Source organism: Anolis carolinensis, chromosome 4 (genome assembly GCF_035594765.1).
Source record: "Anolis carolinensis isolate JA03-04 chromosome 4, rAnoCar3.1.pri, whole genome shotgun sequence".
NCBI classification, from domain to species: Eukaryota; Metazoa; Chordata; class Lepidosauria; order Squamata; family Dactyloidae; genus Anolis; species Anolis carolinensis.
In genome coordinates this window covers 147036967-147052248 of record NC_085844.1, presented here as the reverse complement: position 1 = coordinate 147052248, position 15282 = coordinate 147036967, and the positions used below count along the sequence as shown (strand labels likewise).

The window sequence follows — 15282 nt, the reverse complement described above, 5'->3', positions numbered from 1 at the left end:
TGCTCTTTATTTACTGTCCTGGTTTTAGAGGTTTTTTAAAAAACTGTTAGCCAGATTTTGTTATTTTCATGGTTTTCTGCTTTCTGTTGAAATTGTCCACGTGCTTGTGGATTTCAGTGGTTTTTCTGCGTGGTTGTTAGAGTGGTCCAGCATTTCTATGTTCTCAAATGTGTCGAAAGCCTTCGACAACACATTAAAATGCAATAGTTTAATTCTGCAGAAAAACACTAAGTTCTGAACAGTGCCACATTTGACTGTCTCTGGATCATAGGTTTTATAGTCTCGATTGACACAAACATGCATATACAGTAGTCTCACTTATCCAAGCTAAACGGGCCGGCAGAACCTTGGATAAGCGAATATCTTGGATAATAAGGAGAGATTAAGGAAAAGCCTATTAAACATCAAATTAGGTTATGATTTTACAAATTAAGCACCAAAACATCATGTTATACAACAAATTTGACAGAAAAAGTAGTTCAATACGCAGTAATGTTGTGTTGTAATTACTGTATTTACTGTATTTAGCACCAAAATATCATGATATATTGAAAACATTGACTACAAAAATGGCTTGGATAATCCAGTGGCTTGGATAAGTGAGGCTTGGATAAGTGAGACTCTACTGTATATGCAAGCCATGAAATCAGAACTTTCTTTTCCCCTGTCCTTCTGTTCCTTCTCTCCACTCTTTCAGTTTCAGCACCTCTTCTGTTCTGTAAACAATTCTTGTGTTCTTTCTTTTTCTGTAAACATTTCCTTGTGTTCCCAAAATAATTTCCATTCATTCTTCTTTCCCACTCCCATCCCTTCGGGTCAGCCCATCTCTCCTGATCTTTCACACACTTTGCCTTAGCAACACCTTCCTTCCCTTCGAAATGCACTTTACATTTTCCTGGTCCCAACACTGGCACACACACAAAAATTATCCCACAGTATATTAGTTAATTTTAATGTGTAGGGAAAATTCTTATAATATTTGATGACTGCCTGTGAAACTTCAGAGAAGAAAACTTTCTTATAATGCTGCAATCTCCTGTGAAAAATATCCCTGTCTTATTTTTATGTTTTGTCCTTTTTTAAAAAATAGGTGGAATGCAACGAAAGCTCTCTGTTGCCATTGCCTTTGTGGGTGAAGCAAAAGTGATTGTCCTTGATGAGCCCACTTCTGGAGTGGACCCTTATTCCAGACGCTCTATTTGGGACCTCATATTGAAGTATCGCTCAGGTAATTTGGCTTCAAGAAAAATATTTCTGGATTTTTTTTAAAAACCCATACATTTAAATAAGTGGTGAATTCCATGTGAAACAGACATTGTTATTTAAAAGAACCACACACCCTTAAATAACTTGTGGGTTTCAGGTGAAGCAGGCTGAGGTCATTCGCTGGTAGGCCAAACTGACATGTATGCTTTGTGTAGCTGCTCATAATGATACGTTCCCTGTGATAATATCATGAGGTAAGCTTTCCATTAAATCAAAAGGGAATAATGTCTGACAACTTGTGAACACCACACACCTGCAGCCATGTATACTAAGTCTCTTGGCTTCAGAGGATTACCTGCTAAGAGAATAGGCTTGACAGAGCTAAATGATGCACTTTTCAAATGTGGGGAGAGTACCTGTCCCACCTCTTAGCTGAACATCAGTTGACCCATATTATTCCTTCTCAGGCTTTTGCATGCTAAATCATGCAAGGTTGTTAAGTAAGATCTAATTATGGGATAGACTAAAGGCCCTCAGCAAGAGATCTGGAAGATAAATTCCAGTCCTCTTAACCCTCACGTCACCACTCTCTACCCAGTCACTCAGTAAACTCACCTTACATTTTACTGGCCTGCTAATCTACAAGCCTAATTACCAACAGTTACTGATTCTGTTGGCTAGGATGTTGGGATTGTAATCCATTTCGCAAGGTAGAATTTCTGCTTGGTGGAATAAAACTGTTGGATAACCCCATTTTATTTATTGCTAGTGATTTTTTTATCATGTCAGAAGTGACTTGAGAACATACTGAAAGTCACTTCTGGTGTGAGACAATTGGCTGTCTACAGAGACGCTGCCTAGGGAATGCCTGGATGTGTTACTGGGAGACTTCTCTCATGTCCCCACAAGCTAGAGCTGACAGACGGGAGCTCACTCCATCTCAATACGCAACCTTCAGGTCAGCAACCCAACCTTCAGGTCAGCAGTTCACAGGGTTTTAATCCATTGCGCCACAGCGATGATGATTGTTGGGGAATCTGAGCTGTTAGGTTCAAAAATAACCCTCAGTTAGTGCAATTCCACAGAAATATAGCAGAGTACCAGGAGTAAACTTCATAACCAGCAGAAACTTACGTGTGGTGAGCAGGAAAAGCCTCCTATCCTTTAGGATGACTTAGGATTGCAGAATCAGAACTTTAGACTCAAACATTTATTGAAGTAAAAGGAAACACATTCCTGATAGAAAAGTCTTGGAGCGAATTATCTTTCTAAATCTGATATTCTAAAGAAACGAATAGGTAAAAAGTCCACACAGCTACATTTTGCCTAGAGAGAGACAAAATGTGCATCCTCACTGGGAGAAAGAAAGTAGGAAGACTAAAAGTGGTGGAGACCTCATGGTCAGCTCTGGAAAGTTTAAGCTTAAGAGGAAGTTCCCTCACAGAATTCCATTACTACGTAGTCAAAAGGGGAGGAGACAGTGGCTAGCAATAAAGACAAAGCCCTCTGGGAAACATGCATAGGAATGTGGGGAAAGGAATCCCTGAGTTTAGCCTTGTCTCTAGTCTAACTATTCATTGAGGACTAGAAATTGATGACACAAAGACTTGTGCAGTCCAGGGATGAAACCCAACAATTATGAGTTATTACAGACTCTGTAGTGTTTTCTCCTGAGTTATGCACATATTTCACTGACAGTTTTGAAATTCATTTTAATAGTCTACATATTTGTTTCTCATAAAATTCCTATCAGGAGAGGCATCTACTTTTGTCACAGGGATTTTGTATGATGATATGGCTTAGGTCTAGATTATTTGAAGGACTGTATAGCTCTCTTTTAACCTGTTAGAAATCTACGATCATCTGGGGAGGGCCTTCTCTCTGTCCCAATATCTGCTCAAGCGCTTTTGGTGGGAACAAAGGCCTTTTCAGTGGCTGCACCCAAATTCTCTCCCAAGAGAGACCAGAATGGCCCCATCCTTGCTTGCCTTCTGCAAGCACATAAAGACATTCCTGTGCCAGTAAGCATTTGGGGGAGGATGAGGGGCATACTGCTGGGGTGGTTGTGGGTGAGATTTTTAGAGGAGGGGATAGTGAGTTTAATGGTACAGTACTAATTGTATTTTAAATGTATTTTAACTTTAACTCATACTGAATTGGGGTTTTTTTTAAAAAGAAAAACGTATTTGCTTTGTTTTAAATTGTTGTTAGATTATCATTTGCTGCCGAACAGAATTCAAAGGGCTGACTTTAGCATGTAAAGATCAGCTGAGGGGGTCCTGCTCTCAGTCCCACTGCTCTTGCAGGCACGACTGGTGGGGGACGAAAGACAGAACCTTCTCCATGTTGGTCCCTCGGCTGTGAAACTCCCTTCCCAGCGAGATTAGATCAACCCCCTCCCTCTTGGTGTTTAGGAAACAACTTAAAACGTGGCTTTTCAAGCAAGCATTCGGGAAGCGAGTTGAAGTAGTCTAATGATACCTCAGGATTGTTTAATGTCTAATGTTCTATGTTTTATGTTTTTGTCTATGTCCAATGTTTACAGTTTTATGGTTTTATTCTATTGTTATATGCTATTTTAGATATGGTATGCCATGTATTTTATATTTTATGTGAGGCATTGAATTTTGCCATTTGCTTTGCTGTGAACCGCTTTGAGTCCCCTCAGGGGTGAGAAAAGCGGTATATAAATGAAATAAATAGACTGTGTTGTTGTTAACCACCTTGAATCCCCACAGGGAGAAAGGTGTGGTATAAACAAAGTTGTTAATAATACTGTAATAAGAAGCAAGATGATCCCAGGTTGAGTAAATGATGTTAGATATGAATCAAAACCTTAATAGAAGTGGCATCTAGAAACACCCTCCTGATCTTCAGAGGAACAGCCCATATAAGAAGTGGGTCCTGTGACATGATATGTAGCTTTTTTAATTATTGTGATTATTTTGATCAAGCATCAAGTATAGTTTGCAGTAAAATCCTGTCCAACAAGCTAGTGTCTTTCCCAGACCCTATCGTTTCTTATCTGCTAGGGAAGATCCAGTAGCTGATAAAAAGTCTCTCCTCTGCTGGAAAGCTATTTGGAGACATTTTCCTTGATGGATCGTGAAAAAGGTCCCTGTGTATTGAGGAAAAGTAGCAAAGGAGAGATGCAAGAACAGTGTGATCACTCCCTTCATGGGCATGCATTTTCTTCTCCCTGGATGTGATCTGGCTATGTGAAAACGGAAAGAATTCAATGTGTGTAAATTATATCTATGTCTCCATTTGTGTGATAATACCTGGAGCATATACTAGTTGCACACAGGGGTGGGGGTGTCATCACAGTTTGGACTGTAGCCCCCAATGTACTTGTCAAAAGTTCTTGCTGTTTTTGAGCCAAAAAGTTCCCCATCCTTATGTATGGTCTTACATGCCATCTTGAGGCTGTAAGTCAAGATGACTTATGTGGGATCAGCTATACTCCAGATGTATTATCAAAGCCTTTGGACAGTACAGTATTTATTCTCATGACTTGTGTGCAATCGTGGGTAATTGATTGAGAACTTCTTTGAGTCCATCTGTTTCTTCCTTTCAGGTAGAACCATCATTCTCTCTACTCACCACATGGATGAAGCCGACATCCTTGGAGACCGGATTGCTATCATTTCCCAGGGAAAGCTACACTGTTCAGGAACTCCTGTTTTCCTAAAGAACTCCTTTGGGACAGGGTTTTATCTCACCTTAGTTCGTAAGATGAAAAACACTGAGACTGGTGGAAGAAAGGGTGGTGTAAGTGTCTTTCATTAGGCTGCCCAACTGATCTTCAAGAGGCATTTACTACTTAAAATACATATACATATGATAATGGAGGCCTGTAATATTTAATTCTGTCATTCTACAGAATGTGGGGCAAGCTGGTTCTGTAGGATCAATGTTCCTTATGGAGCCACAGTGGCACAATGGGTTAAACTCTTGTGCCAGTTGAACTGCTGATCTGAAGGTTGGCAGTTCGAAACTGTGAGATGGGGTGAGCTCTTATCTGTCAGCTCCAGCTTCCCATCCGGGGACATGAGACAAGTCTCCCATAGGATGGTAACATATCCGGGCATCCCCTGGGCAACGTCTTTGTAGACGGCCAATTTTCTCACACTGGAAGCGACTTGCAGTATGTTCTCAATTAGCTTCTGGCATGATAAAAAAAATGTTATCTCCAGAAAGTCTTCATTTTTTCTGATGCATGAAGGGGCTCACCGACATTCTCTTTCAAGAGAGTTAGAAATTTGTATTTGTTGAAGGTGTAGTTGATAGCACATACCATACATCCCAACATCCATGCTTCTGCTTACATAAAATTGGGGAATTATAACTGAAGAAAAGCAGCAGCATTATATAGAAAAGTTCTCTGCTTGCTAGTGCTAACCCAGCTTCGTTCCACTATAAATGGAAGTGATAATGAAAACAAAATTTGGAAGTACAGTAGAGTCTCACTTATCCAAGCTAAACGGGCCGGCAGAAGCTTGGATAAGCGAATATCTTGGATAATAAGGAGGGATTAAGGAAAAGCCTATTAAACATCAAATTAGGTTACGGTTTTACAAATTAAGCACCAAAACATCATGTTATACAACAAATTTGACAGAAAAAGTAGTTCAATATGCAGTAATGTTATGTTGTAATTACTGTATTTACGAATTTAGCACCAAAATATCATGATATATGGAAAACATTGACTACAAAAATGGCTTGGATAATCCAGAAGCTTGGATAAGCGAGGCTTGGATAAGTGAGACTCTACTGTATTAAAGTCATGTAGTTATTTTCAGTGCATTTCGTTTTTGTGTACAGATGGCAGAAAGGAGTTGTATTTTAAAAGTAACAAAATGGAATTGTTTTCCCCAAAAGCTAAGAAAAAGCAAAACAACACAGGGAGTTACTTTTTTAAACATGTTATAATGTGTAACAGCAGTGGATTGCTCTCTAAACATTGCAGTGATTACATTATAAACATTGCAGTTTCTCAAGTTGCTCCTGAAACGAAAAAAAAAAAGTGATTACAGAGATGATTTTCTTTTATAAAATAACTTTATAAAGTAACTTTCCTCTCAATGACATCTGAAAGGAATATTTTAGGCACATGTGTGCTAATTGTCACACAACTTACTGATTTTTAAGATCTGATCATGCGTGTTTATAATTGTTGTAATTGCTAATTCTTACTGTGTTGACTGGTTTACATTTTTAGTGTGAAAATGTTTTATTCTTGTTTGTTAGACTCAGGAATGAGTGTCAGTCTATGTCTCTTTACATATCATGGAGATCCAGGTATCACAGTGCCACTTTCGATACATTGAATGCAAGGGTATAATGGTGAGTTGTAAACCTTCTCAACACATGTATTGCTCTGAAGGTTTACAACCCATCTTTCCACCATTCTACTTAACTTAACTTAACTACAAGTGAATTAATAATGTACTCTTAAAATAAAAAAGCAAACATTACCAATTATTTATACATATAAGATTATCTAAGCCCTTGCATGCAAGCAGGCAATCAAGGAAAAATCCAGGTAAGTATGTAGAAACAAAACAACTTGTAGAAGAGGCTGATAAACTCTTCAACAACATAAGCAAGAAGTGTTGTTCTTCGTTTCCTTGTAAAGATTTGCTTATACAATAGCTTTTGAGAAAGTTATAATATGGTACTTACCGTAACTGGTATTATGAGGGTATTGATACCATTACTTACCTGTCTCCAGACCTCCTGCAGCCTGGGATCCAAATGTTCGTGTTCCTGTTCCTCTTGTGCACCTACAGACGGAGCTGCAATCCTTGAACAGGAACTGGATGGTGAGACCAAGGATTTGTTCAGTTGTTTATTGCTCAGTATGATTGAATTACTCACTGTCTAGGTTAGTACATTTATCAATTACAGCAGCTCTGATAACTCAATGGAATTTCAGAAGCCTGTGAATATCAAGTGCTAAGAAGGGACAGCCATCAAGGAAGGACTATCAGCTTGTCAGCCCTTTATCGTCAGCCTCAATCCCAGTGTTTTCAGCAAATGGCTCCTGGTGAAGAGCTATCTGTTTGCAATGCACTAGAATGTATACAATTGAAATTTCTAAATTTGTCTCCTGAATATGTGGGATGGAGATGACAATTACTTTGTTCTCCTTGGTTCTGCCCTTTTGGTGTGTTAACTTATTGCTCTGTACACGCAGCCTTCAGATGTGATAGCAGTGGAAAACATTTTGTAAGAATCTTTTCAGAATACATGATATGTAAGACCTCCAACAATATGAGGTCTTACATATAACATATTCTGTCTTTGCTTTGATCTGTGCCTAAATACTCAAAAGGTACCAGATCCTGATTGATCTTGGAAGCTAAGCAAGACAACACTGGTTAGTACTCGAATTGGAAACTACCAATGATTGTTAGGTGATACAGACTATATTGCAGAGGACATAATTTTGCAAATGAGACCCAGGTCTAAACAGAAAAATCCTTTATGTTTCATACTTGCATGAAACAGTTCCTGTACATTGAACCATCCAGAAACAGAGATGGAGAATTTTGGATTTTATAGTACAGTCTTTCAGATTTTGATATTCTAGAATATTTTGATATTCTAGAATAATGAAGGTTCAATCTTCAAATGTTTCTGAACGTTGCAAGGAGTTGTTCTGAAGGCTAAATTTCACCACTGGGGCATTTGACTTTTATCCTGTTTTCAGCCCCTGGTGGTGCAGTGGGTTAAACCCTTGTGCCAGTAGGACTGCAGACTGAAAGGTTGGCAGCTCAAATCCAGGGAGCAGGGTGAACTCCTGTCTGTCGGCTCCAGCTTCCCATACAGGGACATGAGAGAAGTCTCCCACAGGATGGTAAAACTTCGGGCGTCCCCTGGGCAACGTCTTTGCAGACAGCCAATTCTCTCACACCAGAAGTGACTTGCAGTTTCTTAAGTCGCTCCTGACACAGAAAAAAAAATCCAGTTTTGATATTTCAATGTACCTTTCAACCACTACTGTTTGGGACAGTGGACAAGTTAGGACCCCTTCCCCAATTCCATGAACATCAGCTGATAGAACTGGTAGGTGTCTGATCTGTACCTTCAAATACAATAGAGAATTCTCATTTTTCTTCAACAATTATGATGGGACACTACTGCACCTGAAAGCAGCAAACTAGCTTAGGAGATGCATAGATACTGTATATTATGTTTAGTTGTGCCCATCAACATGATTGAAAACACAATTTTCTACCCACCTACACTTGGATTTGCCACCTGAGAAAAGTATCTTCCTCATCAATCCCATCTTCCTTACTTGCTCACCAGCCCTCTTGCTTCTTGCTCACCAGCCCACTTGCACTGCTGTCTCCCTCACAATCTTTTTCCAAAAATAAACTGGCTGGAATTTCTGGGAGTTGTAGGCCAAAACGCCTGGAGACCCACAGGTTGAGAACCACTGATTTACAGCTAGAGCATGAGTGTTGTCAACAATATTTACAGCATTCACCAAGGAAATGTGTTTTGGCTCTTCACAGGCAATGTAAATGAGATCAACGAACTTGTTCATCATCATGTTCCAGAAGCACAATTAATTGAAAGTATTGGTCAGGAGCTCATCTACCTTCTGCCTAGTAAGAATTTTAAGCAGCGATCCTATGCCAGTCTCTTCAGAGAGTTAGAGGAAACCCTGGCTGACCTGGGACTCAGCAGTTTCGGGATTTCAGACACACCACTAGAAGAGGTTGCTAACTTTGAGATATTATCTACCTATTGCCTATCTTCTCTTTCATAAATTTGGGTTAATCTATCTATCTATCTATCTATCTATCTATCTATCTATCTATCTATCTATCTATCTATCTAACTACTCTCTTTATATAATTTCAGTTGCTTTTTTCTTCTGCTAATACCGGTAGGTTAAAATGTAAGATATTAAACATATTTAAACATACTTTCCCCCCCATTATGTTTTCCCCTTTTCCTGTTACAGCATTCAATTTTGTAAGTATTATTAACTGGAAATAAACCAAAGATGAGAATGGTCTTCTTTTGTATTTTACTGAGGTAAGGATAGGTTCTTTGATGTTTTACCCCCATAAAACAACAACCTCTTAATCTGTTTCCTTTGTAGGTTTTCTTGAAGGTTACAGCAGACGCTGATCCTGGGACACAGAATGCAGGTAAACATTCCACAGCTCATTGCCTGCGTTCCAGACTAAAATGTTATGCTAAAGATTTTAATAAGGTACTGATAAAAAAGCCAAAAAAAAGTTCTGGTATGGCCCTCCATCTCTAGAATATACAGTAAAACTCACGTAAGCCCTACATTTTTTTCTGGCACGGGTTGCTAGCTCCTAGTAGTGTGAGGTACAGAACTGCAAAACATTGTGCTGATAAGATATGAATATATTTTGACAGAAGGTACGTGGAATGATTAGAAAGGATTAGGACACCTAATATGGATGTGAACGGTTGCTTCAGTCACAATCTCAGGAACAGTGAGGTAAATCATAGATCAAAATAAATCTAGTCAAAGTTTCTGGAGCCATTTATCAACATTTGTGTTTTCTATTATATCTACAGAGTTTCCCCAGTATTACAGCTCTAAATATCAATCAGTATTGATTACTCCAGTAAAGACCCAGATATTTCAATGTGGAATAAAATCAGACATCACCTTTTGTTGATTTAAACTGAATGGCTTGGCATGCAGCACAACTCCATTAATTGGGTTCCCCATCTCTCAGTCAGCAAACTATCTCCTTACTAGTTTGAATGCTGGTAGGATCCTCATGTCACACACACACTAGGGTGCACAAAAAAGTACACTACCTGCCAGCAGATGGGCTGGCTGGCAAAGGGGATCCACACCCATAGTGGGAGTCAGCTCTGATTAATTATAACTGAACAAAGTGGTGACCTTTTATTATTCAAACATGATAATAATTTTTCAAACATAATTTGCCATGTGCATGCTAAACTGACATCCAACATAGAAGGGAACACCATGCAAAAGCATCACATTTTTAAAAAAAAGTCTTAGCAGGAAGAAGACTGGAGGATGATGAAGCAATGCTAGGGATGTAACCACCATATCAGAGTACAGAGATAAGCCACTGAAATCCACAAGCATGTGGGCAATTTCAACAAAAAGGAGGAAACCATGAAAATGAACAAAATATGGCTACCAGCATTTAAAAAACCCTCTAAAATCAGTAAATAAAGAACAACACTCTGAAAACGGGAATTCAAGACGGGAAACAATCAGGGCCAGCTAACACCTCCCAACAAAGGATTACCCCAGGCAGGAAGCATCCAGGCTTTAGAGCTGCAGGGCTATTCAATGCTAATCAAGGTGGCAAATTGCAACATTCACATTTGCCTCAAACAGACAAGAATTCTTTCTCCCACCCTGGTCATTCCACAGATATATAAACCTCCCTTGCCTAGTTTCCAACAAACATCACAACCTCTGAGGATACCTGCCATAGATGTGGGCGAAACATCAGGAGCAAATGCTTCTGGAACATGGCCATATAGCCCGGAAAACTCACAGCAACCTAGGGATGACTGCTTTATATTCTCCATTGGGCTAGACTGAAGCCTTTGACCATCATATTGGCCAAAAACTCATCCACTTATAGCAGCCAGTCAATCTGCCCATTGATAGGCTTTCTCTTCCCAGCCCTCTCAGGAGCCCATAAAACCACAGAGTTAAGGGAAGGAGAAGTCTCAGTGTGCAATGTTATTAACAGTTTTGTGACATATGTGGGTGCAAATGGAGATTCCAAGGTAAATCTGAATACCCATGCTTCTATTATAGAGGGGATGGGCAACTTGTGATCCTGTAGCAGTTGTCCTAATGGATAATGCTGAGAGCTGGAAACTGCAGTTTTACAACACATGAAAGAACACAGATTCTCAGTCCTATTATATAGATTAAGGAAAATGATATATTTTCTGCTAGTTCCATGATCATTGTATATCAGGATGCCACAGGGAGATAATTGGCATTCTGTCATTTTGTTTTAGATGCCCAGGAGAACGGTGTTGTGGGACAAGAAGAGGAAGCCCACCAAAACGGCCTTGCAGCCAATGGCATTTCTCGGAGACCTGTGGCTCTGAAGGGGGATGGGAGCGGTGGCAAAGGATCCTGGCAAAATAAGGGTTGCCAGCTCTTTTTTCAGCAGATGAAAGCGCTTCTTATCAAACGATTCCACCACACCTCCCGTAGTTTTAAAGATTTCCTTGCTCAGGTATGTATTTATGCATTACTCTTGCAGAGGCCGTGCCACACAATGTTATTGATAACAAAGTTTAATTGTAACAATGCACTGAAAAGCACCTCACTACACTATAGAATAAGACATGATAACTGAGTGAATCAGATTCCAAAGAATTCAGTGCAGTTACAAATCTGGACAAAGCTAGCCTGTTTTTGCTTACAAAACTAGGATTAAATTCTAAATCTTTACAATAGAGCCATTTGCTTGAATAGATGGTATTTATTTATCATGTCAGAAGCGAATTGAGGGTACAGTTATAATGTATTTAGAAACACAAACAATGTTAAAAACTTGGCATTATACTATATGTCCTTTAACAAGAAGCTGACCACTTGGAGTGCCTCTGGTGTTGTTATAAGAAGGTCCTCCATTGTGCACGTGTCAGGGCTCAGGCTGCATTGTAGTAAATGGTTTGTGGTTTGCTATTCTCCACACACACACTCATGTCATGGACTTCACTTTGTAGCCCCATTAAATAGATAGTATATGCACAGGACACTTGTCCACTGCATTTAAGGAAACAATTCCATTTTGTAATGAAGAGAGAAGCCCAATTCTGAAAGAAATAAGGAGTCCATATGAAGCAGAGATGGAAACTGCCCAGATGTTCCTTTTTGTTACTCCCTTTAGTGAGGAATGCTGGAAGTCGCAGCCCAATTTCTGGATATCAACAAGATTCCCACCCCTGATCTAGAGGAACCATGGGCAAATAAATCCTAAGCCACCAGTAACTCCACATTTTCCATATAGGGCTAGTGCCGTATTGGAACATAGGCTTTATATGGCAAGGTCCCAACTTAATCCCTGATATTTCAAGATTGGTTTGTGGTAGACTAAAACTTTGAAAAGCTACTGCTGTTCAGGACTGACTGTACTATGCCAGATGGATCAGTGATCGGAATTAATTTAGGGCTGTTTCCTGTCTTCTTACATTCCTAACATCTATGTATTCTGAGTCATTCTCTGACACCATTACACTTTCTTCCATAGTCTCAGAAGGATCCTATAGGATATAAAAATTGAGTAATATGCAACATTTGGTACTGATTTTTTAAAAAATTGTGGTCCAAATTGTAAGCAGATCTGGATAGGAGATCTCCAGGATTTCAAGCTGCAGATCTGCTTATTATTATTAAAGTGAAACACTTCTGCTACACTATATGCAGGTGACTGATGTTTCGCATGTTGTCTGCAGATTGTCCTGCCTTCTAGCTTTGTGCTGCTAGCTCTGATACTTACCATCATCATCCCTCCCTTTGGTGAATACCCCGGTCTGACTCTCCAACCTTGGATCTATGGACAGCAGTTCACTTTCTTCAGGTCAGATGTCTCCTTGTTCACAATATACCTTCCTTCCTTTCTTGATTTCTTAGATAGCATTATAGTGACTTATTGCTGAGGAGACTTATTACTGTCTAGTAAAGTATGCAAATAAGAGATGGTTGGATGAATGCGAATGCTTGCCAGTTGTGGCCACTTCATATAATCTCAAATATGGAAAGATTCTGCGTGACAATGTGTTTCCAATGGAAAGTGTACTTTTTTCTTAGAAAAGTTGTGTTTAAAAGTTAGGGTGAAAAGAGTCAGAAAATAGGTCCAGAGTGCCTACAGAGGCCTGTGTTTATGTTTGTAACAGTGTCTTCATATGCATCAGAAAAGACTGCTACTCTCTTTGCCCCTCCCCACTGGATATCTGGATTTTGACTAATGAAAGTTGCAGTCCAGCAACATCTGGGGGCTGTACTTTCCTCATTTGAGTATTTCCAGGTTTGGTTTCTCTCTCTGTGTGTGTGTGTGTGTGTGTGTGTGTGTGTGTGTGTGTGTGTGTCAGGAGCAACTTGAGAAACTGCAAGTCGCTTCTGGTGTGAAAGAATTGGCCGTCTGCAAGGACGTTGCCCAGGGGACGCCTGGATGTTTTGATGTTTATACCATCCTTGTGGGAGGCTTCTATCACGTTCCCGCAGGGAACTGGAGCTGATAGAGGGAGCTCATCTGCGCTCTCTCTGGGTTGAATTCGAACCGGCAACCTTCAGGTCAGCAACCCAACCTTCAAGTCATCAGTCCTGCCAGCACAAGAGTTTTATCCATTGCGCCACTGGTTTGAGATATACCAGACTACATTTCCTATTGTCTTCAGCTTCTTTCCAGTGGATTGTCTGCTTCTAGTCTAACACATCTTGTGAGAGAGACTGCTTTAGCTTATATTGGAATATAAGTTTGAGTAGAGTTTAATCAATGGGAATTCTAATGTAACAGGTTAGATTTGTCTAAAATTAAAATAAATCCTGCCCACTTATAAGCAAGGAATACCAAAAGTATTTGCTTTTTGCTGTATTTGGAAGGTGTTGCTTGTTCATGGATGAAAAAGGTTGGTTGCTTTGTTCAGTTTGTATGCTTCATTCCATTATGGGCAGTTTACTTTAATAGCATCTGCTGTGACTCTGGCTTAACTGGGTTGCTGTGAGTTTTTTCGGGCTATATGGCTATGTTCCAGCAGCATTCTCTCCTAATGTTTTGCCTGCATCTGTGGCTGTGTTCTATTGGCAGTGAAGGAAGTGAATGTTGCAATTAGCAAGCTTGAATAGCATTGAATAGTCATGAAGCTACAAAGTCAATCAGTGAGGGTATCTGCACTCCAGACAGCTAACAATCAAGTGCCAGTTAACATCTCACAAACAGAGGATGCCCCCAGGCAATAGTGGCCAGGCTACCTCTATACAGATACTTCCACTGATTGACTTTGCAGCTTCATGGCTACTCAATGCTATTCAAGCTTGCTAATTGCAACATTCACGCTTGCTTTAAACTGACAGGGGTTCTTCCTTCCACCCTGGACATTTCAGAGAGATATATACACTCCACTTGCTTCACTGCCAACAGAACCTCTGAAGATGCCAGCCACAGATGCAGGCAAAATGTCGGGAGAAAATGCTGCTGGAACATGGCCATAACTCACAGCAACCAAGTGATTCCGGTCATGAAAGCCCTTGACAACACATCTGGCCTAACTATTTGATCAGCTGATTTTCTTTTGTAACTGCATTCCTTCTGTAGTTTTTATAGCCTAAATCTCATCAAATCTCCTTAGCAATGAGCGGCCTGGCTGTGAGGAGACGGCTTCTCTTATTGACACCTTCTTAAACAAGCCAGGATTTGGGAATCGTTGCTTGAAGAAGACACCCCTGCAGTAAGTCATATTGTTCTCTGGGTCAGTAATGTGTTATTTTGACACAGTAGTGAGCTAGTCTTAACATTTCTTAAACAGTTGGTGATGTCCCCCTCCCTCCCAACATCATATAGCAAGCCAATGGAAGAGATGAGGGATGGGTGCCAAATTTAGCAAAAGAATAGACTCATTTTATTCACTTGATTACCTGCCCTTGTTCAAGAGAAGGGTTTGTTTACCAATGAGGAAAAAATCCAGGAAAATACATTTATGATTATGTGGGTTGGGATAAATTCACAGCACAACTCTGCCTGATTAATAAATCACATTGAATTAAATGTTACTTATTCCCAGGTCATTTTTATAGAATTGCAGCTTAAGTCCTTACACTGATAGAAGATAACCATGTGTTCTTTGTGTCTTGTATAGAAACTATTCTTGTATTACCAGTTCGACGGCCTGGAAGACACCACCTGTTCCTTATAATGTCTCTGTCCTATTACAATCCTCAACGTGGAGTCCTGAAAACCCCTCACCCTCTTGCAAATGCAGCACCAGGAGGAAACTCACTATGCTGCCCGAGTGCCCTTTAGGAGCTGGAGGACTTCCTCCCCCACAGGTATGGGTTGA

The 15282-nt window shown here is 40.0% G+C and overlaps 1 protein-coding gene across 5 annotated transcripts in view; it reads left to right on the top strand.

Moving 5' to 3' along the window:
• The window catches only part of abca4 (ATP binding cassette subfamily A member 4), a 137136-nt gene that overhangs the window by 96715 nt on the left and 25139 nt on the right, over positions 1-15282 (top strand). For all 5 annotated transcript variants that reach the window (XR_010005305.1, XM_062977959.1, XM_062977958.1 and 2 more), the window contains 9 exons: positions 1091-1228; positions 4784-4977; positions 6944-7034; positions 8736-8941; positions 9332-9380; positions 11233-11456; positions 12682-12806; positions 14575-14673; positions 15082-15271. Coding sequence is in view for 4 of the 5 variants with exons in the window: in XM_062977959.1 (XP_062834029.1) it covers positions 1091-1228; positions 4784-4977; positions 6944-7034; positions 8736-8941; positions 9332-9380; positions 11233-11456; positions 12682-12806; positions 14575-14673; positions 15082-15271 (1316 nt within the window). In the remaining variant the exon portion in view is untranslated. The remainder of the gene's footprint in view (positions 1-1090; positions 1229-4783; positions 4978-6943; positions 7035-8735; positions 8942-9331; positions 9381-11232; positions 11457-12681; positions 12807-14574; positions 14674-15081; positions 15272-15282) is intronic.